At 46.2% G+C, this 26,502-nt stretch overlaps 1 protein-coding gene across 1 annotated transcript in view; it reads right to left on the bottom strand.

Moving 5' to 3' along the window:
- Nucleotides 1–26,502, bottom strand: part of IleRS-m (Isoleucyl-tRNA synthetase, mitochondrial) — a 223,961-nt gene that overhangs the window by 124,259 nt on the left and 73,200 nt on the right. Inside the window, exons 4-5 of the mRNA XM_068356756.1 lie at nucleotides 12,817–12,980; nucleotides 699–833 (exon numbers count right to left, since the gene is read on the bottom strand). Coding sequence (XP_068212857.1) covers nucleotides 699–833; nucleotides 12,817–12,980 — 299 coding nt within the window. The remainder of the gene's footprint in view (nucleotides 1–698; nucleotides 834–12,816; nucleotides 12,981–26,502) is intronic.

Below are 26,502 nucleotides of genomic sequence, written 5' to 3'. Positions count from 1 at the left end.
CTTTTGGACTTTTTCTTCCGGCGCCAGGCAAACCTCTCCCACTGAGAGGTAGACCACTCCCTACATTCTATACATACGTTACCACTATCACACCGCTGGCCCCTACAGTGAGGACATAAGGTGTGGGGATCGGTGTCGACCGCCGACATAAAGGTCCCACAAGGGCGGCCGGGAAGTCCAGGGCAAGTACACATAGTAGTAGAGGCCAACTTCAAAAGACACTGAAAAATAAAAAGCAAAAACAGATTAGATATGGCAGTCAAAGCGAGGGAGAGAGCAGACAGGTCTGTTCTCTTCCCGAGCCAAAAGTGAAGCATTCACCAGTGTGTGTGTGTGAGGGGGGGGTAGCTAGCTACCACTCCCTAACCCCCGCTAACTAGCAGCGGGGTAGTAAACCCTCGTTAAAATTTTTATGGCTCGTCATTCAGCTACGCCGAAGTAATTACCCCATGTAAATAGCGTGGTTTGTATTTCCGTTACGGAACAAATACCAATAAATGTCACAAGTCCGGAAATAATAATAAAAATTATTACAGTAGTTAGCAACATAATGGCATGAATCAAATATTTATTATAAAAATAGGAATGATTTACAGTATATGAAGAGACACAGAAATGTGTCTATATAAAAACCACGAGGGATCACTAAAAGTAACTGTATAAAATCTTCTAATGTAAATACATAAAAAAATAAATACCTGTATGGCACCTGGGAGATTACTTGCAAGAAGGGCTACATAGAGTGATGGGCTGCAGTGATCAGATACATATTCTAGTTCAGCCTCAGCCAAAGAAGTTCTTGAAGATGGTGAAAAATATACAGGCTTGTAAGACTGCAAATTTAAGAAAAAAAAAAAAAAAAAAAAAACATCAGCAGATTGCCAGTTACATTAGGATTACAAAACTATGTTTTCAAAAACAAGACTAAGGCCAACGATCTAAGAAATCTTTTGAGAACTCTTCAATATCCTTTGGAATAATACTTACTGTACATGGATATACTGTCAAAGTATTATAGGCCTTATCATAAAGACTTATGTCAAGTCTTCAATATCTTACAAACATCTATTCATTTATGTGCAAATTATTTATATTACACTAAATAAAAGATAAAAGAAGATTAGAGAGGCTTTAATTAAACTGACAACAAAGGAACTCCAATGTTATTATACTAACTGGAAAGCTATCAGTCCAGCAAATATGTTTCACATTATTGGTTACCAACTAAAGTCCACCACTGATCTTCCAAAAATCACATCTGCCATTACTTCACCTGAGCATAGTTAAGGTAGAGTACTTAAACGTTCAGTGACAATCAAGGTAGTTTGTGGGTAAGCATAGAATGGAAAAGATAATACTTCATTTAACCATTGCATTTAAACTAAATCCTTTTTAATGATTTCTAAACTGGGATCAGCCATCATAGATGCAATCAGTTGAGTTATAGCATATATATTTCCAGTTCAAGATGTTCAAACTGCCCTAGCCATACTACATTGAACTATGCATAATTTAGTACCTCATATGGGGTACATCCAAATTTACCATTTGCAAAGCATAACCACTGTTGGGATAGCTTTTCTTAATCTAGAGCATATCAAATTATGAGCGGCAGAGTTACTATATAAATTCATGTAAACCCAAAACTTTTGTATATAATATTCTACTTGGTAAAGTTGTTTTCAGTCTTTTCTAGTGATAAGATCATCAATCTTGAAAATAAGATAGCACAGTATTTAAATCACATTGTCATTGTAGAATTTAATCTTCCTTCCAATAGAAAATAAAGTTCTTTAAAATTAACTTGTATTTTTCTTAGCTATGCAATCCTGAGTCCTTTAAAATAGGGATATGTCTTCAGTGTTATTGGAATAGCCATTGAATCATTAACAGGGTAGTGAGCAATGACATTCTATGGAAGGGAGAAGCCCTGTCAACCAGCTTGTCACAAAATAACCACTTCTGTCTTTAGGCCTAGGACTGAGATAGGTGGTTAAGGTGGGAGATTTAATTCAAAGAACTCAGATTTGCATAACTAGGAATTAAAAAATTACTTTCAAAATTTGGTATTTGTTCCTAAGCAAAAGCAAACCTTTTGTTCTTTAAAATAAGAAGACTGATTCATTGGTGGGAGGAAGTCCCCTTAAAACCAAACTGGAAGGTTAAGTTCTTTCTTGGACATGTTATCCTCACTGGTCCCGTATACACTGAACAAAGGGACTTCAATAAACTTCAAGCAACTGATCCTGGGAGTCCAGAAGCTGTTAAGGCCTTTGATGGTATGAGCTTAAAAGGAAGTAATCAATGGGCTATGGAAAACTTCACTTTCTAGCAGGGTTATAAAATGGGCATATTCAAAACAGGCACATCACAAAAAATGTTTGGTAAGACACTTACATACCCTCCACCTTACCAGGAGGATGAAGGAGTTGCTTCTTGGAAAATATAGTGAACAAGAAAGGTGCTCCATCGCATAACTCACCAGCAGTATCAGATGTCCAATTGACATGTAACAGTTGAAGTTGGTGCATCCCATCGAGAGGGGAATGAGAAAGCCATAAAAAAGCTTGTCATTCTACCTCTCACTGAGTTATGCCAAAAGCTTTACCTTAGACAGGATGCATATTAGTCTTGTGAGAGAGCTGAGAGTGCTTTGCTGTTCAACTATTGAGTAGCCCCCTTAGTACCCAAAGAAAGAGTTCAAGGTAGAGAGAGGCAAAAGTGGTCTAAAACCTTCCAGCTTCAAGTACTTCTGACAAGTAAACCAAATGGCTACTGACAGGGCTAAGCTGGAGAGTTCTTCTTGCAGTTGTACAAATACACACTGACCAAAGTTGCACATGGAAACAAGCAGTCTCACCAAGCCAGAAAGAACAGTGCATGGCCACTTCTTTCTTTGCTTACAACATTCACAAGCAAAGTTCCAAATCTCCTCAAGTAGCACTGCAGGACCCTCATGTGACCCGGCATTTTTTAGTCAATTTGCACAGGATAGCGTTGAAAAAGTGCTGAATTGATGTTGACTGACTTTGTCACAGGTAAAAAAGGTGACAAAACTACTATCCATCAAAGTTTGACATGATGAGCCTGAAACCCTACTACTATCTTCCAATGCAGATACGATCGGCTGTTGCCGTACAGTGTCTTCTACACTTCATCATCACGCTTTGTTTACATGCCTTCGGGTAAAAAAGTAAAAAAGGGGTTCTAAAACTAGGGCACAAGGCCAATTAATCTAACATAAGATTAATAAAAGAACCTAGCATGACAAAATTACCCGAAGGCATGTAAACAAAGCGTGATGATGAAGCATAGAAGACGCTGTACGGCAACAGCCGATCGCACTAAAACACACGCAAAACGTAAATAAGGCGTACAAGCCTGGGCAATAAATAATGCCAAAACAAACTATGGTACTTAACATTGGTGCAGGTGGAAGGAGAGCTTCAGCCATGGCGAAGTAATCCAAAAAACCAAGAAAAAGGGCACACAGAAAAACAAAGGTATCGTCGCGACACAAGTCCAAAAGAAGGATGTGTAGATGGCGCTCGAGTCGGGCGTCAGTGGAGTGGTTCAGGTTGGTTTGGTTAGTGCCGCTGTAACGGCTCATCCCTTATTGGCGAAGGAATTATCTAAATGGAAGACGACCTGTGAATATGACAAATTCGAAGATAATTTGTATTTTTCCTAACCATACAAACCTTAGCTATTTACAAAGGGTATTACTTTTAGCGTAGCTGAAATGGCGAGCCATTAGAATTTAACGAGGGTGTATTACCCCCGCGCTAGTTAGCGGGGGGGTAGGGGAGTGGTAGCTAGCTACCCCTCCTCCCCCTCACACACAGGTGAATACTCACTTTCACTTAGAGGTAGGACTTGTCTTGGGGGACAGGGCTGGCGGGCAAATATGTGTAAATAGCTAAGGTTTGTATGGTTAGGAAAAATACAAATTATCTTCGAATTTGTCATTTGTTCCGTAACCGAAATACAAACCACGCTATTTACAAAGGGTGACTTATCCCTTAGGAAGGGTGGAAAGTCCCCAGCCATACTGGCTTTGGCTTTACCCGGGGACTCAGAATCCGAGTGAGTCGCACTCGAGAAAAGGAGTCCCTGCACCTCACAAGTTCCTTGCACCGCAAGGAACCATGTGGCCTACGTAAGCTTGTGTGTGAAGGAAGAAGTGTGACCCGTCTTAGGCAGTTGACCTGGAGTTCCAGAAGGAACTCTGGGTTAAGACGTTCCCAATACCACCTCGTCAGGGTATGGGGGACGCGACAGTATTGACTCAATACTCGGAACACAAGGAAGCATGGTTTACCTGCAGAGGTTCGAGGTCAGCTATGCAGAGACCAGGATGCTGCTTCCCCGTAGAGGGGATGATGAAGAAAGAAGTAAGGGCCAGACATACTTCTTTCGTTCATGCAGACTAAAACCTGATAACAATGCCCTCAACCTTCTGCTACCTGTCCAAAAAGGAGCCTGAGGTTAGACCAGCTGTTGTGTAGCCACCACAGAGCGATAGAAAACGTATCGAGACTCCTGTGGGTCACGCCCTGCAGGAAGCGGGCTGCGAAGGTCATCAGACGCTTCCAGACTCCAGCTTGTAGCACCTGCGTCACAGAGTAGTATTACTCGAAGGCGAGGGACGTTGCGATGTATCCAACATCGTGCTGTAGGGCGACGTGACGGGGGAGGGTCTGAAGACAGGTCGAGATGAATGTCCTTGAGTCCGGGCTGAAGAGGTATACTGGTGACTCTCCCCCCATGTCCTCCTTGTGTTCCCAAATCGGCTGCAACTGAGGCCAAACTGCAGCTGTTCCCAGCGCTAACCTCTCGATTCCTGTACTGGCAAGAAAGAGAAGGTCTTGGGACATCAGACACAGAATGGAGACTCAAAATCTTGAATGAATCGGACCGAAGGGTCGGGACCCTCAGATTCTGAGTCTAGCCAACAACTCAGGAGCGAGCCTGAATGTTGCCTTCCCCTCTTCCTTAGAAAGGGGGGGAGTAGTAAGAGACCAAGAAGATTGCTCACACACTGGCCGTGGCCAGAGTGAGCAGAAGACCCAGGGCGGAATACAATCCGAGGCCTGTCGTAAAAGGGTCTTGAGAAGATCTCTTAAAGGACTAAAAGTCCGAGCCATGCTCCAAGTTGGAGGTCTTCCTCCGACTAGGGCAGGGACGATCGTAGCTTCGCATGAGCGAGGATAGATCCAGCGGGCAGGAAAAAGTTATTCCTTTAAGCCTGAAGGTCAGGGAAAGGCTGAGCGACAGGCTTCATTGCCAAGAGCGGAAAGGAGTTTCCTCCCGCCGAAAGGCAATAAGACCGTTATTGCTGGAGAAGAGGCCTCACGGGAAGAAGTATATCTCCCACGGCACCAACCACCTTAGACTCTTCACTTTGCCTGGGAGACCCCTGTGGATGACTATCGCAGATGACGCGACCTCCGTACCGCGACTGTAGCGGGTTGTCTCTTCTAGAGGAGGAAGCGTAGTGTCTCCAGGCATGAAGCCGAAGCGACGCCCCGGTTCGGGAGAGATGTCGCAGTGTGGTTGCTTGAGTAGTCTGCGCCGTGGGAGAAGCTCTCCCGGGAGTTCCGTCAGGGGAAGCAGAGGGTCCAGAAACCGTTCTGCACATAGTCCCAGTGGAGCTCTCCCATTGAAAGGTTGACAGACAACCTGGTTTTGTTGAGACCCATTGTCCGCAGACAAAAAGGAGGGAAGACGCAGGCGTCGAAGTTGTCCCACCATCACCGGAATGCATCTTGCCAGAGTCTCGGGGTCTGAGACTGGGGGGAAAACTAGCGGAAGCTTGAGGTTCCAAGCTGTCGCGATCAGGTCCCCCAGACCAGCACTTGCTGGTTACCCAAGGTCAAAGACCCCTAGGTACACTCTCTCTATGAGGCTCTGCTCGGATAGTCTGAGAGAAACATTCCCCTGCCTGGAATGAGAGAGCCGATGGTGGAATTGAGAGAATCTCAATCATCCCGATATCTCTACTGCAAGATGTGAAGGTGTGAAAATGCGTCCCCTGCTGGTTAGCATGAAGTCGACACGCAACGGGGCGACTTGGCAGGAGCGGTAGGATCTGAAGAGGGGCCAGACTAAGGCCCTTAAGCCTGCCTGAATGATGGAGAGGTATCCTTCAGGTCTTGACCATAGGCCTGGACCGGAACATGCCCCCCCCCCCCCCCCTTTCCTTTGACGAGTCCGAGAACCGCATCAAGAATGTGGGGAAAGGACGAGAATATCCACTACCATCAAGAGGCTCCATAGGTCAACACCCATTGCAGGTTTAATAGTTCCGCTGGTCCCATAGGGCCAGGGAGTCCGGTTAAACATTGCCTGAAGCCACCGGAACTTGGATCGCCCCACATGGAACTTATCCTGAGGCGACCGTTCGGACTATAAACGGGTCAATGAGGAAAGAAGAACTAGGAAACGTTCCAAGGTAGGGCTGAAAACTCTGCTTGACTGAGAACAGGTACTGCGACTCTCCTCAGTCTTGCCACGGTGAACCGAAAGGAAGGCTCGGAGGATGTGGTAACAGAATCTGGCGTCCCCAGGTGGTCACCCATCCAAGTACCGACGTTGCTTAACCTCGCTGGACGGACGAGAAGCGGGGTTTCCAACGTGGTAAGGCGGTTGACTCAATATCATGGCCAGATACTCCAGATGTTGAGGCAGAGGAAGAGAAGGCTCCAAGCAAAATACCATGAGCCCACACTCATGGTCAGCATTCGGAAGCTTTTCCCGGCGCTGAATCAGGTCGAAACCCGAGCCTACCGGAGTTGACCAGCCCTCCAAACAGCAGAGGAGGCGGAAGTCTGCACCTGAGCGGCCAAGAGGAAGGCAGGGAGAGTTCTCTGGGGAAACAAACCTGCTATGCCACGGCGGGATAGCCACACTGCATCATAAGCAGGAATACTTGCAGTTTAGGCTGAATTCGACGAGCACCCTGGAAGATGGATGGAATGGAAACTGAAAGTACCCGTCCTTCCGATCCAGGGTTAAAGGAGTCCTGTCGCCTCGTTACCAGTCTGATCGATTCTGCTGGTCTACGCTGGCCGAAGTTTGTTCGACAAACTTGATCAGGGCTGAGAGGTCGACTATGGACGTCCCCTCTCAGATCCTTCCTTACAAGAAAGGATCGACTGAGGGGGCCGGGGGTGAAGCCGTCGATGATCCTAAGGAAGACCTTCGCCTAAGGTATGGATCATTCTGCCCAACCGGGCAACTCTGCTGATGCTATGGCATAGAGGTTCAGAGACACTGAATTCGCTGACAGAGACGGCAGGCGCGATATCCTTGGCTACTCACAGAGATTGTGCGGGAATGGGCATCGGGAAGCTGTCATTCGGATGAGTAACCTTAAGCATCCTCCCAGCGAAAAAACCTGCAATCCTAGAGTTCGTGAACTCCTTTTAGGACTATGCCCCCCCGGGGGAGTCTCCCGTGCCATCTGTTCCTGACAGGAGGAAACTGCAATTGGACACCTTGTCCCAGTTGTCGTAGCCGATAACTTAGGCCGACGTGGTTGAAAGAAAAGGGAGCTGGAGCCCTGCAGAGTCTGGAAGAAAGCGCCTTGGAGGAGTGAAACCGGAAGTCGATTTACTCCGCACAGCAGATGTTTAAGTCTCTGTCCTTGGGCAAAGACAAAACTCTTCTCAAGGATGGAAGGGTGTCTGAGGTCGTTGACCTCCACAGATGAGACACCCGAAGGAAGCCTTCAGTCAGTGCGTCCAGATGGTACAACATCGAGCTTGTCCGCAAGTAGATACTTAACGACGAAAGGCCAAGGTGCCTGAGCTCGAGAGGAGGAAAGTACCCTTGATCTTCCTGTAGTTTCCTTGAACCAAACCTCGGGCCGTAACCGAGGAGGGAAAGAACCTGGTAAGCTCCCAGAGGAAGAGGTAAGCAGTCACCCCTTGTCCGATGGAGAAATCTTCAACGGAAAGCCCCCCCGCCAAAAATCCTTCCAGGGCGGGAGAAGGAGAGAGTACTCGTGCAGGAGAGGGGACCCTCGAGACCGACCTCTTGGGAACCAACTTCGCCCTGGGGGAAGTCACCACGAAGTCCACTCCTCTCTTTCTCTTCAGCGTAGGAGAGACAGCCGCTGGTTTGTTACCCTGGCCGGTGAGTGCTGGTTTCATAAACCTCATTAACGCCCGTGCCAGCGGATCAAACCATGTCTGCTGCTCCAAGGACACAGAGTCCGAAATCCTCGCTAAGGTGAAAGGGATCGGGCGATCCTTTGGAGAGGACACGACGGTTCCTGCCTGAAAAGAAGGTGGGAAGAATGCTGTACTGACCTGTCTTCGTCCTGCACTACCAACCTGTGCTTGGATGGAGGTGATCCCGAGTGCCGCCTAGGAGCACGCGTCCCTGCTGCTACCACCGGCTGTGGAATTCGCCGCGAACTATGGTCGCGCGAGGGCGAACGGTCGCGCAAAGGCGAATGGTCGCGCGGGCGCACAGGCGAGTGGTCGCGCGGGCGCACAGGCGAGTGGTCGCGCGGGCGCGCAGGCGAGCGGTCGTGAGGGCGCGCAGGCGAGCGGTCGCGAGGGCGCGCAGGCGAGCGATCGCGCGGGCGAGCGATCGCGCGGGCGCGCAGGCGAGCGATCGCGCGGGCGCGCAGGCGAGCGATCGCGCGGGCGCGCAGGCGAATGGGCGTGACGGCGAGGGATCGTGCTGCCGCGTAGGTGAAGAAGATCGCTGGCGGTAAGCGATGGCGAGCAGCATGTGTAGGTGAATGATCGCGTGATAGGGTGCGATGGTGATCAGCATCCGCAAGAGGACGATCGTTCAGGGTTGTGCGATGAGGAGCAGCATGCGAAGCGGGCAATCGTTCAGGGTTGTGCGATGGCGAGCAGCATGCGCAGGTGAATGATCGCGTGAAAGGGTGCGATGGTGATCAGCATCCGCAAGAGGGCGATCGTTCAGGGTTGTGCGATGAGGAGCAGCATGCGAAGCGGGCAATCGTTCAGGGTTGTGCGATGGCGAGCAGCATGCGCAGGTGAATGATCGCGTGAAAGGGTGCGATGGTGATCAGCATCCGCAAGAGGGCGATCGTTCAGGGTTGTGCGATGAGGAGCAGCATGCGAAGCGGGCAATCGTTCAGGGTTGTGCGATGGCGATCAGCATCCGCAGTTGAGGGTCGCGCGATGGCGATCAGCATCCGCAGTTGAGGGTCGCGCGATGGCGATCAGCATCCGCAGTTGAGGGTCGCGCGATGGCGATCAGCATCCGCAGTTGAGGGTCGCGCGATGGCGATCAGCATCCGCAGTTGAGGGTCGCGCGATGGCGATCAGCATCCGCAGTTGAGGGTCGCGCGATGGCGATCAGCATCCGCAGTTGAGGGTCGCGCGATGGCGATCAGCATCTGCAGTTGAGGGTCGCGCGATGGCGATCAGCATCCGCAGTTGAGCTAGTAGCTGGCGAACCATGTTCCTTCAGAAGTGTTGGAGAACGTTGGCGTGCCAGCTGTAACACACGTGGGCGATCCGGAGATCGCTGGCGAGCTGATGATCGCTGACGAGCTGACGATCGCTGGCGAGCTGATGATCGCTGACGAGCTGATGATCGCTGACGAGCTGATGATCGCTGACGAGCTGATGATCGCTGACGAGCAGAAGGCTACGCGTGGAAGCCCGCGCAAAGAAGAAGAGTCCTTGACCCCGACCTGAACCTAAGTTCTAGATCGCGAGGGCGAACGTGGGCGCACAGGGCACGTAACAGGAACTGCAGGGAAGATCATCTTGAAAGCGCTGACGAACAGGAGAGCGCTGACGAACAGAAGGGCGCGCAGGGAAACCCTGACACGCAAGGGAAGAACCCCCGTGGGGGCAACCCTTTGCCCCGAAGGGATCGTTGTCCGCCGGGAGACTGATGTCCGTCGGAAGACCGCTGTCCGTCGGGAAGACCGTTGTCCGTCGGGAAGACCGTTGCCCGTCGGAAGACGAGATTAGACTGCTGTCCATCTGCACCAAGACGGAAGATCGAGAAAAAGAAGTTGTAGGCTGCAAACGGAGATTCAAAAAGGCGCCTCAAGCACCCTTATAGGGAGATGAGAGGCCCTTACGACGAGGCGGACGGAGGGCCTTACGGCGAGGGAGGCCAACAGCAACAGCAACAGAAGAAACCTCCGAAGAGGAGTCTCTATGAGTGTACTCTCTCGCGAACGAGAGAGAAACACTTCGAGGAAGAGACTGGTCAGCCAGTGACCTAAAAGGGGCAATCCTCCGAAGAGGAGATCCTGCAGTTGCCCAGCCCCTTGAGCGAAACTGCAGGTGCGACCGCTCAGCACCAAGAGCATAGTCGCACGAAAAAAAGGCAAGAGAAGAACCCCCCAAAAGAGGAAAAGCTCAAGCCTGGACAGGAAAAAACTTCCCTCGGAAGGAAAGTTATCCGCCCAAGGAGGCAAGCCTCCTGACTGTTCTAAAATGAACTGGAGAGCTGTCCGTCGACACGGGAGTACTACCAGTAGAAGGAGACACGCCCCTGACGACAATACAAGGGGGAGGCAGCAACAGCCGAATCCCCAGGACTCAACCAGACAGCTCACACCGTTGCTATATTACAGAAACGAACTAGATCGGTAACTGTAAAAAATAAAACAAATAATATTAGTACACATTCATTCCCCCGGGAAGGCTCCGAAGAGGAATCCCGAGGAAAAGGAAAAAGAATTACACAATAGGCACGTGCCCTCACAACCACTTACACTCGCGGAAGGAGAGCTGTAACCAAAACAGAATTATAACAATTATAATTATGTAACTATGTAATTATGTAATTTAAAAATGAATGAACACTAAAGAAAAAAACGAAAACCCCGAAAGGAATCGTTCTACAAGCTGAAAAATTAACAACTACAATTAGATTCATAAACTAATTGAGACAAAATGTACGGCGTAGCAACCCCACCCACACGGGAAGGAAGCTACAAGGGCGTAGTAAAACATAGTAAAAGGGTGAACGACCTCAAGAGAGAGAGAGAGAGAAAGACCGAAGTCAAACTCGATCGCAACCCATAAAATTAGGCCGTGGTGGCCTAACTGCCGAGGCCTCCACGTAGATATCGTACACTACACACACACATCTGAAAAGGAAACTTACTTATTTCTATACTCAAATATATATACAAACATGAAAACATGTTTACATATATATTGAGTAAAAGAAAAGTAAGCGATTAAGTAAAGACAAAACAGACAATGGCTGCCAAGCGAGGACCAAGACAGAGACGTCTGTCACAGTCCGAGCCAAAAGTGAAAGTGAGTATTCACCTGTGTGTGAGGGGGAGGAGGGGTAGCTAGCTACCACTCCCCTACCCCCCCGCTAACTAGCGCGGGGGTAATACACCCTCGTTAAATTCTAATGGCTCGCCATTTCAGCTACGCTAAAAGTAATACCCTTTGTAAATAGCGTGGTTTGTATTTCGGTTACGGAACAAAGTGGTTTTCACACGCCCTATCTTTATACACGACGCCCTAAGGATGTTCGCGCGAGGGTAAAACCTCTGCATTCCATGCTTTAACTTTCTCTGGTATATTTGGAAGTTATTTATATCAGAAAAGTGACAAGAAGGACCTTTTCACCGGGCGACACAGATATCTCCCCAGACATAGATTTTTCCTTCGTCAAAATCCCTTTTTTTTTTGGCTTGTCTTTCTTTGCTTCACACACCACCAGCATGGATGATTTCACTTCTCTTGCCAACAATTGAATTTTGGATTTATTCAACTTTCAGAGCTTGTAAAGTCTTCAGAATAAGCTACTACTTTGTAGCTACTTTGTAGATTCCTCTTTTTGTATACCCAATTCTTGTATTTTTCAAAACAAAGTCCCCATCCAATTTTTAACAGTATGTTCCTCTAGGAGCCCTGAGTTTACTTATACTTTTTACACTGGTAATCCCTTCAGGTAATTTTCACTTGATCAGCACAACTCTCCTCTAAATTGACATTCATGCTATGCGAAAGTAATGGATTGGTGATGAAGCAACTGCAAATATAAAAATATTTACTTTTCTTCAATAGTAACCCATTAATTGAAGAAATCCCTCTTCCCTGTTGTTCCAACTATGTTAAACAACACAAAGAATCATTCTGTTAATAGCAGGATAAAGTAGTCCTAAAGAACCATAGGGACAAGTAATAACTTGCCTGAGCCATGAAATAATTTTATTCTTGCTTCTCTAGAATTAGTGGTCCATGGACTTATGCTCAACATACAAAGAGGTTGCAGTAGTGTACAGTAATAGCTTTGCACAAAAAAAAAAAAAAAAAAAAAATAGACATCACAGCCTGGTCAGGTCCGCAAGACACTAGAAACACTAGACATTAATAAGCACAATTAGTAGCACCAATAAAGCAAAAATACAAAGCACTAAAAGAGTAATCCAGTGTGGATAGGTGAAGTCATGGTCGTGGAATGAAGAAGGAAGATCTTTAACAGAATGCAACCAGGAAAGAAGTGGAGGTTGCATCACAGCAGCATGTAATGCAGCCAGGAGTGGAGTTGTGAGGTAACCTATTATGTTTACAACTAGACCTCATTTTATTTTGTCTGGCCATGGAAATTTGACATTAGGAGTTACCCATTTAAATGACTCGGAAATTTGTATCCGAGTAAGAATAAAACAAAATTACTTTTTCAGTACTGTTCCATTCTTTCTTTTCTTTACAGATCACGGCACTTGCCTTCTTTGCTACTGTATATGTATTTTAACATTTTTCTGCCTACTTCATAAGCTAATATTACTCTTCAGCATTGGTGCATAAAAAAAATATATAGCCAAAACATTTTTACCTGGTAAATATACCCCGTCATGTAAAGGTCAGCAAACAAATGAAGCTGTTTATAAACATATTCTGAGTCATTTGTACGGTACACATTATTCCAGTCAGCCATAACACCCCAGCGTTCAAATGCCAATTTCTGAATTTGTATAGCTTCTTCTGCAAAGGATTTTGCTGAAACAAATACAAAAATAATAATTAGAGATATTTATGTACTTTGAACAAAATCTTCATTTTAGCCTTCTAAGGGCCTCAGAAAGTTATTATATATAATACTGTACTTGTAAATCATGCAAAACAAACTTAAACAAGATCATCAATTAAATAGGATTGGATTAGAATATCAAATTTAGGTCAGTAACAAAGCACTAGGACAAGTGAGGTCAATCAGTGCAATTACAAATACTTGAATGTTAAAATTTAAAAAAAAAATATGAATATAAATATTATTTCAAAAAGCTCATTCACAAGTCACAGCCTATTATTTGTAAATTTGAATGTACATAAATGGGCTAAAACTATAAATATTATATTCTATTAAAAACAATTAGCAAAAGATACCCAAGGTCCTCTACATCATCATCATCTAATACATGAGCAATAGATGTAACCATCGAGATGGTATTTCCAAAACTAATTTCAAATTTGGAGCAAAAAAATATGCTAAACCAACAATGATCTATCACTATAAAGACACTCTTGCACACGTCTACCATTTGAAATAGAGTGAAACTTCAAGATACGATAGTTTCTGTATATGAAAAAACCATTTTACGAAACGACATATAAAGATTTTTCGCCTCATACTGTATTATGAAATAATACTCAGGATAAGAAGCAAAATTCTCACAGTCGCTGAAAATTTTTAAATTCTCGCACCGCACATTTGTTCCCAACATGCATCTGCTGGCGTCCCTCCACCATTTCTTTTAAACCTTCGCTATAGTTCAGATTGAATTCTTATTGGTGATTTAAGTTTCGCACTTATAGTTTTCTTGTTGCTTTATTCAAACCGTAACTCTATAGCCATGGGTCCCAAGAATCTTGCTGATGTTCAAGTTAAGAAGAAGAGGATGCCTTCTGTGGCAGATTTCATAGAAAAGAAACACCCAGAAAAGATTCACAAAGGTAGTCTTCTTGTGCAGTTTAATGACATTTGCTTGAGTCATTTCAGGAACATTTGAAAGCAGAAAAAAGCTTTCTTGGATCGTTATTTTTCAAAGGGGCTATTAGTAAGCCAAGGTGAAGGTCAAAGTGATTAAAAAAATGGAGAAGTGGAAGTGAAGAAGAAATTGATGAAATTTAGAAAGTGCAAAACGTAAAGGGGAAAAAAATAAAAGAAAATAGAAAAAAGCAAAATAAAAAAAGAAATTTAATTGTGTGTGTTTTGTAAAGTTAAAGTGTTAGGTGTTTTCTGCCCTTTTTTAATGTGTTTCGTAAAGTTAAGTATTAATGTTTTCTACCCTTTCATAATATGTTTCGTAAATTAAGTGTTGTTTTCTGCCCTTTCTTAATATGCTTTGTAAATTAAGTGTTGATGTCTTTTACCATTTGCCCTCCTCCTCTGCCGTTGCTTTCGCTTTTGGACATCGCCTCACTCAAAAGGTAAGGTTCTACGTCTTTGTATCATTTTCATATCATAATTTTTCATTTATAACTGCATTATGTTCTAATATCTATTTCATTTACAGGTATAAACGGTTAGGTTAGATATATTGAATGATTCCAATATATTTGGCTCTATTTCATTCTGGTTTTGCCTTTATCATAAAACTTAATATGGTGTTTTCGTAAGGAATGAATTAGGCAATTTACATGTAAAATGTAACCCATTATATGAAAAAATCATGTTAATAAAGACACTCCGGAACTAATTAATTTCATGTCCTGAGGTATTACTATATTTAGGTATGTGATGGGTACGACCAATCCTTAGTCTCATTAAAATACAGTACTGTATCTTTAATCTTTCAATTGATAGAAACAAATTTTAAGCCAGAGGTTAGCACTAGCTATGAAGCCTTTTTACTAATGGCAAGTAGAGAGAGCAATTACTATATATATTGCTTAACCCTTTTACACCCAGGCTATTTGGAAATTTCCAACCCTTAACCCCCAGGGGTTATTTTTTTCCCAGCACATTTTGCAGTATATATTTTTTAAATTGCTCTAACAGCCTTAATGTTTGTCATAGAGAGGTCAGGTTGGTCTCATTCTCTTCAAAAATTGCTGAATTTTTTCAAAAAATTATCAAAAATATGAAAAAAAAAAAATTTTATAGCATTTTTTTGCGAGGACGTACCGGTACGTCCTTTGGGGGTAAAAGGGTTAACTATAAAAGAACCCAATGACACACTTTGCCATTATCAATTTATGGAAAAATAAGTGCACCCCAATATTTATTTAGCAGAAATATTTGATAAAGATCTCGGCATCATACAAGAAAACAAGATTTGGGTTCAAGTGAGGACAGATGCTGGGCCTAATAAAGAATGTGTACAGAAAACCGATAGCAACAGTTCATACATGGGACTGGTCAAGTAAGCATTCAGTACCTAGCAAACATTCACCTTGTTTACAAAGTGTCAAGACGATCAAACTAAGCAATATGTTATTTTCATAATAAAATATATTTTTGAATATACTTATCCGCTGGTTATATAAGAATGGCTAGAGTCCCTGACGCTCGGCAGGAAATTCAAAATCTTGCGTGGCTATCGCAGATATGCCAGGTGTACACTAGCGCCCTCGCGGTACTACAGGTAGAACTATACCCAACTTCTTCAGATTTTCCATGCCCTATGGTCTCTAGAAGGGAGGAGGGTGGGTTTTTAACTTATATAACCAGCGGGTAAGTATATTCAAAAATTTATTTTATTATGAAAATAACATTTTTAAATATAAAACTTACCCGCTGGTTATATAAGAATGGCTGATTGGCACCCTTGGTGGTGGGTCAGAGACAGCTACATAATTGGAAATTCACTTAACGGATTTTGAGCGAAGCGAAAAATCTATTTTTGGGTGAGATAGCCATGGCGTCCTGATGGAAGGTTCCTTTTTGGTAGCTTCCTTGGGTATAAGACTACTAAGATATTCCCAGAGAATTTAACCACAGGTTATCACAGAATTCTAACTTCTGGAGCGAGTATCTCAAAGGTTTCCCTTTAAGACATCGTAATGCAACAGGGGACGCGCATGTCTGAACGCGCCACATAGCTATCTTCACCCCGAACAGAGTTAATGCTTCGGTGTGTAAGGACTGAGAATAGCTGGGAGCCGTTCCACAGCTAATCTCACTCGTGGCTACTACTGATACTCGAGACGTAAACAAACGGACGCCATTGCTCTGATGACGTCACGCCCGTCTTCATCCTGAAGCCAGTTGCTGCCCATCACCATGATACAGTAGCACAGGGTGGGAACAAAACTGGACAAAGTAGTAGGGAGGGTCCATCAGGACGCCATGGCTATCTCACCCAAAAATAGATTTTTCGCTTCGCTCAAAATCCGTTTTTTGGGCTCAAGCCATGGCGTCCTGATGGAAGAGTACCAGAGAATCAATGTATCGTGGTAGATTTTCCCCTAGTATTAAGTGCCTAGGCATTGACAAAACAGCAAAGTAATCTTAAACAAAGAACCATAGGGAAGAAGTATCCTGCCCCCCTTGGCAGTGAAGTTCCCATGGGCTATGCCGACGTCAAAGTGGTATTGAAGGGCTATTCATCCTGAGAGAAGAACTTGAAGAACTTAGAGATGAAGCTGAATGTTTGGTATTTGTATAGGAACATTCTGAAATTAGAACAGTGGTGGTTGGACACTGTGTATAGAGTTCATCTCTTGGGTATCAGAAGTAAGTATTCGTGTAGGAACCTTACTTAGTCAGGGTGAATATAATTTAGGATTAAACATCTTAAATTCTTCATAACCATAAGAAAGGAGGAATAAATAAAACTATGACAGGTATGTATTTCATAGTAAGTAGGAGCTGATAGAGACGCACAAGTAATAAAATAGAAATTTTATTTCACAAATGCAGAAATTGATTAATTTACAGCAAAAAGTAAAGTTCATTTACAGTAATAATAATGTACATAGAAATAAAGGCTTGCTCTTAAATCTGAAAAGGAATTTCAGGATTATTAGTAGGTACTCGTTCTCGAGGAACGCAAGTCTTTAATTAAAACACATCATGCTCAAGGCATGCGGCACTTGTGTGACACTATGACATTTCACCTGGGATAAGAACAGTTATAAAAGCACTAAGTGTTTTTCAACATCACTATGAATCGCTCGAGGGTCAACATAGGCACCCGAAGAGTTAGAGTCCCAAGTAACTCACTGTTCTACGCAGAGTTAGGTGCAGGTTTCATAACACTACCTGCGGCTACCACAAAATGTTTGACTTCGTGCACTTGTTTCGCATAATGTTTAAAGAAAACTCGCGAGGACTTCCAGCCCGTGAAGTTTTTAAGGCTTTCAAAGTCCATGCTCTGGAAGAAATTCAGAGATGAAGCCACTTTTCTAGGATCATGACCAGCGGGTGTACTGTTCGGATCCGCTCTGCGAATGAAGTAGGTGATTTTCGCTCTTAATTGTTTCAGTGACAGGTCGCTGCCCGATGTTTCTCCTTTGAAGAGTTGGCCTCCACCAAAGTTTGAAGTTCTGCGAAGATAGACCTTGAGGCTCTCTACTGGACATAGAGAGACATCCTCCTTCAGGGGGCATATTCTCCAAGGGCCCCATCTTTTGGTGGGTAATTCATTTTTAGCGAGAAACGTCGGATCAGGGGAGAGGGTCACTTCTCCTGAATCGGTAAACAGGATGTGTCCTTCTTCTCTTGATAATGCCACTATTTCGCTGACTCGAGCTCCCGAAGCGAGAGCAAATAAAAATATAACTTTCTGAGTCAGATCCTTGAGGGGGCATGAATCATTGTCCAAGTTGGAGGCGAAATGGAGTACCTTGTCTAGTGACCAGGAGATCGGTTTCGGTGGGGGTGCTGGACGTAGGCGAGCACATGCTTTTGGTAGTTTGTTGAAGATGTCGTTGGACAGATCAATTTGGAAAGCATATAGAATTGGTCTAGTCAAGGCCGATTTGCAGGTTGATATCGTATTGGCTGCTAATCCTTGTCCATGAAGGTGAATAAAGGACATACAGAAATCAATCGTGATTTCTTTAGGATTTTTTGTCTTGACAAAGGAGACCCATTTCCTCCAGGATGATTCATATTGCCGTCTCGTGGATTCGGTCTTGTATTCCTCTAGGAAGTCTAGACTTTTCTTCGAGATCCCAAACCTCTTCTTTGCGGCAAGGGAGAGAAAATCATGAGATGAAGGTCCTTGATTTTCGATGATGAAGCGAAGACAGTCGACTTCTGTACTTGTTGAGAGAGAACTGGGCCCGGGAGAGGGATCAGCTTGGGCTGCAGCTCCAGGACCAGGGGGGTACCAGTTGCTCCGGGGCCACTTGGGAGCCACTAGGGCCGCTGTCCCTTTGAAGGTTCTCAGTTTGGAGAGGACTTTCAACAGAAGGTTGGTGGGAGGGAACAGGTAGATCTTGGACCATCTGTTCCAGTCCAGTGACATAGCATCCACTGCTTCTGCTTTGGGGTCCTCGTACGGGGCTACGTACAGAGGAAGTTGATTGTTGTCGCTCGTTGCAAAGAGATCTATCTGAAGTTCTGGGACTTGGTGAGAGATGAAGGAGAACGATCTTGCGTCTAGAGACCATTCCGACTCTATCGGGTTTGTCCGAGATAGAGCATCCGCTGTCACGTTGCGGAATCCTTGTAGGTGAACTGCAGACAGGTGCCACTTCTTCTTCTCTGCCAGACGGAAGATTGGGAGAAGCACCTGATTTATCTGGGGCGATCTTGAGCCTTGGCGATTGAGACAACGAACTACCACCGAGTTGTCTAGGGTTAGACGTATGTGGATCGAGGGTGGCGGGGATAACTTCTTCAGTGTTAGAAGGACCGCCATGGCCTCCAAGATGTTTATGTGGAACGTCTTGAATAGGGGAGACCAGGTACCTTGAACCTGTTTCTGGTGGGAGTGACCTCCCCAACCTTCCAGTGAGGCATCCGTGTGGATGTTGAGTGATGGAGGAGGGTGTTGGAGAGGAATGGACCTTTTCAAGGCCTTTTCTTCCGACCACGGCTTTAGGAGGCGTCGCAGTCTGTTTGGAAGCCGTCTCTTGAGGTCTCTTCGAGCGATGGATGCCGAGCGTCTCCAGACTCCCGCGGCATCCTTTAGCTGTGCACGAAGCACTGGGTTTGTCACTGAGGCGAATTGTAGAGAGCCTAGAACTCGTTCCTGCTGTCGTCTTGAAATGCGTTTGGATTTCAGTAGTCGCTTGACAGACCCTGCTATTTCCTTCCTTTTCTTCTGGGGGATGGAAAGGCGGTGTGACTGAAGATTCCAGTGGATTCCCAACCACTGAAACTTCTGAGCTGGAGAGAGGCGAGATTTCTTCTCGTTGATCTTGAATCCCAGGTGTTCTAGGTACTGGGTAACTTCGTTGCAAGAATTTGCACACTCTTCGGGCGATGGAGCCCAGACTAGCCAGTCGTCGAGGTAGGCCATCACCTGGACGTTTCTTAGGCGGAGTTGTTGTACTATGGCATCCGCCAGTTTTGTGAAGATCCGAGGGGCCACGTTGAGGCCGAAGGGCATGGCCCGGAAGGCGTAGCTTTTCCTTTGGAGTCGAAATCCTAGGTAGGAGGAAGCGTGATGGTTCATTGGAACGTGCCAGTAGGCATCCGCCAGGTCTATAGAGACCGTGTAGGAACCTTGAGGCAGAAGGGTCCTTATTTGTTGAAGCGTCAGCATCTTGAATTTGTTGTTCGCTATGAACTTGTTGAGGGGGGATAAGTCCAGAATGACTCTGAGTTTGTCTGAGTCCTTCTTGGGAACACAAAACAGTCTCCCTTGGAACCTGGTGGACTTTACCTTCCTTATCACCTTCTTGTTCAAGAGGTCTAGAACATATTCTTCCAGAAGGGGGGTTGATTGTTGGAAGAATTGCTGGAAGATTGGGGGTGGTTGAGTCCAACTCCAGCCTAGACCCTTCTTGACGATGCTGTGCGCCCAGGGATCGAAGGTCCAACGATCCTGGAATTGGCGGAGTCTTCCTCCCACCGGAAGCACTTCATTGCTTCTGGTGTCCCGAGGACTTGCTGCCTCGGCCGCTAGCTCCCTTTCCTCCTCTACCTCTGGAGGGACGGCGAGATGCGTCTTTGCTTGCACCCCTGAATGAGCCTCTACCTTTGGCACGAAAGGTAGTTGATTGTTGCTCAAAGGCAGGGGTGAAGACCGGTGACTGTGACAACACCGGTTGGGGGACCAATTGAAAGGTCTGTTGTGGTTGGGCAACCACTTGGGAGGTAGCGGGTCCCGGAAACTGACGTCTTTGCTGACGTTGCTGGGGTTTTGGCTTTTGGGATTTCCTCTTAGGCTGAGGTCCGTCGTCCTGAGAGGGTTTCCTTTTCCTGGACATGCCCCACTTGTGGAGAAGGTTCCTATTCTCCGTGGCGGCTCTGTCAGTGATTTCCTTCACAAGGTCAGAAGGAAAGAGGTGTTTTCCCCAGATGTTGGAGGAAATCAGCCTCCGGGGTTCGTGTTTCACGGTGGCACCGGCAAACACGAATTCACGACAGGCTCTTCGAGCCTTTATGAAGTGGTACAAGTCCTTCATTACAGTCAATAAGTGGGATTTGGAGAGTACCATGTAGTGGTCTGGTACTCTAGTGTCACAGGCCATAACTTCAAGTTGGACTTGATGAGATAGGGATGCCGCAAGCCTCTCCTTCGTGTCTTGTTCCCGGCGAAGGAGGTGATCGTTGAGCTTAGGGAGGTCTTCATTAAACTGACGTCCGGCGACGTCAGGATCGAGCCTTCCCACGACGAAAGTATGTTGAACATCTTTCCAGTGTCGAGCGTCAGGGGGGGTCACTATGGAGAAGGGTCTGCACTCCTCCAATGCAGGGCAGGGTTTCCCTTCGTCCGCCGCTTTAAGGCATGCAGCTAAGGCCTTTTCCAGGAATGGAAGAACCGCAGTTTCTGGTGCAACGTAAGTAGGGTGCTTCTTGCTCAAGGCCGGAAGCTTAGAGCAGGTAAAGCCTCTACTCTTGAATGCGGAGGCTAGCATAGCCTGGGCCTTTGCGAGATCGAACACTATCTCTTCCTTAGGTTCGGTCTCTTCCTTCGAGGCAGGTTCGGAACGAAGCCGGACGTAACAGTCCGGGTAGGCCTCAAAGTTTGGGAAGAACTCCACATCTTCCAAAGGGACCGTGCCGATCTTATCACTGACAAAGATCCTGCCGGTCGCAATAACCATATGCTCTGCATACCTCCACGGGTTGGCATGAGAGCAAGCGGGAAGATCCTTGACCGAAATCTTCTTCGGTTCTCTGGATCCTATCATCGACCTGATGGACTCCTGGTTCTCCTTCAGCCTGTCGTCCATGACGGCTCTAATCAGTCGGATCAATTCTTGAGTGGAAGAAGAAGGATCCGGAGTCGAGGAGGTAGACGGAATAGACATTTCCGTCGGTGTAGGAGTAGGAGGGGGGATGGACGGGGGAGCGACCTCTTGCTCCAACTCGGCGTATTCCACCTTGTCTTCGTCATCTTCGGCTCCTTGAGCCATAAGCGTTTTCTCCGTGTCTTCCGAGACATCCGAAATCTGTTCGTCATCTTCGGAATCCAAACGGCACTCGTGCATGGACTGAGCCATGACTACATCAGGTTCCACCGTAATTTGGACAGTGGGGATCACGTCTTTGGGTACCACTGAGTCAGGGGAGGCCTTAGGGAACAACAGTGACCTCAGTTCTTCGGTGGCCAGGTACGGTCCGGTAGCATTTTTCTGGAAGCCACGCACCCACTTGCGCAGCTTTTCACGAGAAATGTCTCTAATCTCCGCTGAGGGAGGATTATGGAAGGCCTCAACTAGGTGAGCCTGACAGACCGTACAGTTCAGTGGATTCCAAAACTTCAAATCCCCTTTCTTGTCTGCACAAGGGGCGTGAGTCCTGCAAGCCGTATGCCCGTAAAACTGCGGGCGTTTCACAGCGCAGAAGGCGAAATCACACTTCATCTGCTCCTCCTGTGGAAGAAAGAGAAAATGAGTATGGGGGAGTCATAAGAATGGCTCTTAAACTAAGTTAATATTAATTATTAATTTTAACTTAATGAAAGGTGTGATGCATAGAGAATGAAATAGTAAAGGAGAACATGCTCCATGCATCTCGCCCGGCTGGTTACCATAAGCTTGGTCCCTGGATAATCCGAGTGACCGAAGGCACCGGATATAATTCCTTAGAGCTCCAAGTATTTTGGAATTCCGTGGAAAAATCCAAGGGCAAGATTGGGACCGAGATCATTCGGTTCCAAGTTAGGGGCTAGAAGGCCTCTTTTAAAGGTAACTGCTTCTGGCAACCAGCCGTGCTAAGATGCACATAGCATGCTGGAATTAGAAGAATGCAAAAGACAGCATGATCACTAACAGAGCAGTACCAGGTACTGATCTTAATAGTAGAAACAGTCTATCTGTTTGCGATATAGGGCTATCACTGTTCTATGATAGCTACAGGAAGGGGGTGCAAGTATTCTTGACGCCTCCGGGGCATCCGGCAAGCCGCCGGCATGCCGGAGCTCGCTCCAGCATAGATTCTGGCATTAGGACAGACAATGTTCAAAGTCAGTCAAATACCAGGATGGCGGCCGCCGGCACAACGGCGGCACGCCGGCAGGGAGCGGCGGCTCCGGCAGTCGGAGGATGCCGGATTGGTGACTGGGATAAGGATGGTTAAAGCTGTACCGGGTTGCCGGCAGTATATGCCGGCACTCCGGCGGCCGACCGGCGAGCGGACGACAAGCTAGGAGTAGGAGAGCCGCCGGTAGTAGCCGGCGGCAGCCGGCAGTCCCTCGGTACACGGGGGGCTGGCGGCAAGGTTAGGGAGAGTCACCAAAGTAGGAGGCAGGTATTGCCGACAGTAGAGGCGGCAAGAGACCGGCACCCGGATAGGGAGAGAGACAGGGGGGAGGAGGGAAGGGATGTAGGAAGTACCATCAGGACTCCAGACATCCCCCCCCCTTCCCTGAGAGGGTGTACCCATGATAGAGGCAGGCTCTAACATCCAGGAGCAGGGGTCACTAAGGACCGGGAGCAAGGTAGCCCAAGGGAGGGCTAGGGAACACCCAAAGGGGGGGGGAGACTCCCATATGCAGAGCTATTCTAGCAACTAACCTTATAGGACACTATGAAGGTATAAGTACCAGAGCGGACTGCACATGGAAGCTCGGGTAGCCCTACTCTTCCACCCTAAGGAGGAGTTGTAGGACAGGGGACAGATGGGTATAAACTAACCTAAGCATAGGCTAGGCTATACAAGAGATAGGTGGGGAGGGAGAAGAGAGAAGTCTTCCAGGGAAGGGTTTCTGTACCAGAGCGGCCACTAGGGAAAGGGAGGACACTCCCTAACCTAAGATCAGGCCGATCAGCTAAAACGGTGCAAGAGTACAGTTTCAGCATGGAACAGAGAAACCTTCCTACCCCAACCTAGAGCAGGGCTAAGAGTCCTGAACTATTAAAGGAAGAAGACATATCGCTATCCCAGGAAAGTCATAGACTATCCTAGCCATAGAGGTAGGGCTAGCCTAACCTCACTCTCGGACGCAACCCTAAAGGGGGTTCATTCCTTTAGGGAGGACAGAGAGGCGATATATACTCTATTAGACAATTGATCCCTTTACTCAAAAAAGGAATCAAGGCTAAATAGAGGGAATGCCAAGGCAGGGGATAAAGGAAGCATATAGGGGTCCTATCATTAGGTTAGGCTAGAAAGAGTCACTGACTAGCCTATCCCCTATACGGTCCCTGAAGGCGAAAACATTTGCATCACTGTCAAAAGTATTGTAAAATAATGCCACTATCTTCATAACTTAGCCTAGGATCACTAAACGGATTTTGAGCGAAGCGAAAAATCTATTTTTGGGTGAGATAGCCATGGCGTCCTGATGGAAGGTTCCTTTTTGGTAGCTTCCTTGGGTATAAGACTACTAAGATATTCCCAGAGAATTTAACCACAGGTTATCACAGAATTCTAACTTCTGGAGCGAGTATCTCAAAGGTTTCCCTTTAAGACATCGTAATACAACAGGGGACGTGCATGTCTGAACGCGCCACATAGCTATCTTCACCCCGAACAGAGTTAATGCTTCGGTGTGTAAGGACTGAGAATAGCTGGGAGCCGTTCCACAGCTAATCTCACTCGTGGCTACTACTGATACTCGAGACGTAAACAAACGGACGCCATTGCTCTGATGACGTCACGCCCGTCTTCATCCTGAAGCCAGTTGCTGCCCATCACCATGATACAGTAGCACAGGGTGGGAACAAAACTGGACGAAGTAGTAGGGAGGGTCCATCAGGACGCCATGGCTATCTCACCCAAAAATAGATTTTTCGCTTCGCTCAAAATCCGTTTTTTGGGCTCAAGCCATGGCGTCCTGATGGAAGAGTACCAGAGAATCAATGTATCGTGGTAGATTTTCCCCTAGTATTAAGTGCCTAGGCATTGACAAAACAGCAAAGTAATCTTAAATAAAGAACCATAGGGAAGAAGTATCCTGCCCCCCTTGGCAATGAAGTTCCCATGGGCTATGCCGACGTCAAAGTGGTATTGAAGGGCTATTCATCCTGAGAGAAGAACTTGAAGAACTTAGAGATGAAGCTGAATGTTTGGTATTTGTATAGGAACATTCTGAAATTAGAACAGTGGTGGTTGGACACTGTGTATAGAGTTCATCTCTTGGGTATCAGAAGTAAGTATTCGTGTAGGAACCTTACTTAGTCAGGGTGAATATACTTTAGGATTAAACATCTTAAATTCTTCATAACCATAAGAAAGGAGGAATAAATAAAACTATGACAGGTATGTATTTCATAGTAAGTAGGAGCTGATAGAGACGCACAAGTAATAAAATAGAAATTTTATTTCACAAATGCAGAAATTGATTAATTTACAGCAAAAAGTAAAGTTCATTTACAGTAATAATAATGTACATAGAAATAAAGGCTTGCTCTTAAATCTGAAAAGGAATTTCAGGATTATTAGTAGGTACTCGTTCTCGAGGAACGCAAGTCTTTAATTAAAACACATCATGCTCAAGGCATGCGGCACTTGTGTGACACTATGACATTTCACCTGGGATAAGAACAGTTATAAAAGCACTAAGTGTTTTTCAACATCACTATGAATCGCTCGAGGGTCAACATAGGCACCCGAAGAGTTAGAGTCCCAAGTAACTCACTGTTCTACGCAGAGTTAGGTGCAGGTTTCATAACACTACCTGCGGCTACCACAAAATGTTTGACTTCGTGCACTTGTTTCGCATAATGTTTAAAGAAAACTCGCGAGGACTTCCAGCCCGTGAAGTTTTTAAGGCTTTCAAAGTCCATGCTCTGGAAGAAATTCAGAGATGAAGCCACTTTTCTAGGATCATGACCAGCGGGTGTACTGTTCGGATCCGCTCTGCGAATGAAGTAGGTGATTTTCGCTCTTAATTGTTTCAGTGACAGGTCGCTGCCCGATGTTTCTCCTTTGAAGAGTTGGCCTCCACCAAAGTTTGAAGTTCTGCGAAGATAGACCTTGAGGCTCTCTACTGGACATAGAGAGACATCCTCCTTCAGGGGGCATATTCTCCAAGGGCCCCATCTTTTGGTGGGTAATTCATTTTTAGCGAGAAACGTCGGATCAGGGGAGAGGGTCACTTCTCCTGAATCGGTAAACAGGATGTGTCCTTCTTCTCTTGATAATGCCACTATTTCGCTGACTCGAGCTCCCGAAGCGAGAGCAAATAAAAATATAACTTTCTGAGTCAGATCCTTGAGGGGGCATGAATCATTGTCCAAGTTGGAGGCGAAATGGAGTACCTTGTCTAGTGACCAGGAGATCGGTTTCGGTGGGGGTGCTGGACGTAGGCGAGCACATGCTTTTGGTAGTTTGTTGAAGATGTCGTTGGACAGATCAATTTGGAAAGCATATAGAATTGGTCTAGTCAAGGCCGATTTGCAGGTTGATATCGTATTGGCTGCTAATCCTTGTCCATGAAGGTGAATAAAGAAGGACATACAGAAATCAATCGTGATTTCTTTAGGATTTTTTGTCTTGACAAAGGAGACCCATTTCCTCCAGGATGATTCATATTGCCGTCTCGTGGATTCGGTCTTGTATTCCTCTAGGAAGTCTAGACTTTTCTTCGAGATCCCAAACCTCTTCTTTGCGGCAAGGGAGAGAAAATCATGAGATGAAGGTCCTTGATTTTCGATGATGAAGCGAAGACAGTCGACTTCTGTACTTGTTGAGAGAGAACTGGGCCCGGGAGAGGGATCAGCTTGGGCTGCAGCTCCAGGACCAGGGGGTACCAGTTGCTCCGGGGCCACTTGGGAGCCACTAGGGCCGCTGTCCCTTTGAAGGTTCTCAGTTTGGAGAGGACTTTCAACAGAAGGTTGGTGGGAGGGAACAGGTAGATCTTGGACCATCTGTTCCAGTCCAGTGACATAGCATCCACTGCTTCTGCTTTGGGGTCCTCGTACGGGGCTACGTACAGAGGAAGTTGATTGTTGTCGCTCGTTGCAAAGAGATCTATCTGAAGTTCTCTGAACGATCTTGCGTCTGGGTCGG

This window comes from Palaemon carinicauda, chromosome 33 (genome assembly GCF_036898095.1).
Source record: "Palaemon carinicauda isolate YSFRI2023 chromosome 33, ASM3689809v2, whole genome shotgun sequence".
In the NCBI taxonomy this organism is placed as follows: Eukaryota; Metazoa; Arthropoda; class Malacostraca; order Decapoda; family Palaemonidae; genus Palaemon; species Palaemon carinicauda.
Note: the sequence above shows the minus strand (reverse complement) of the source record. Positions and strands in the feature narration are given on the sequence as shown.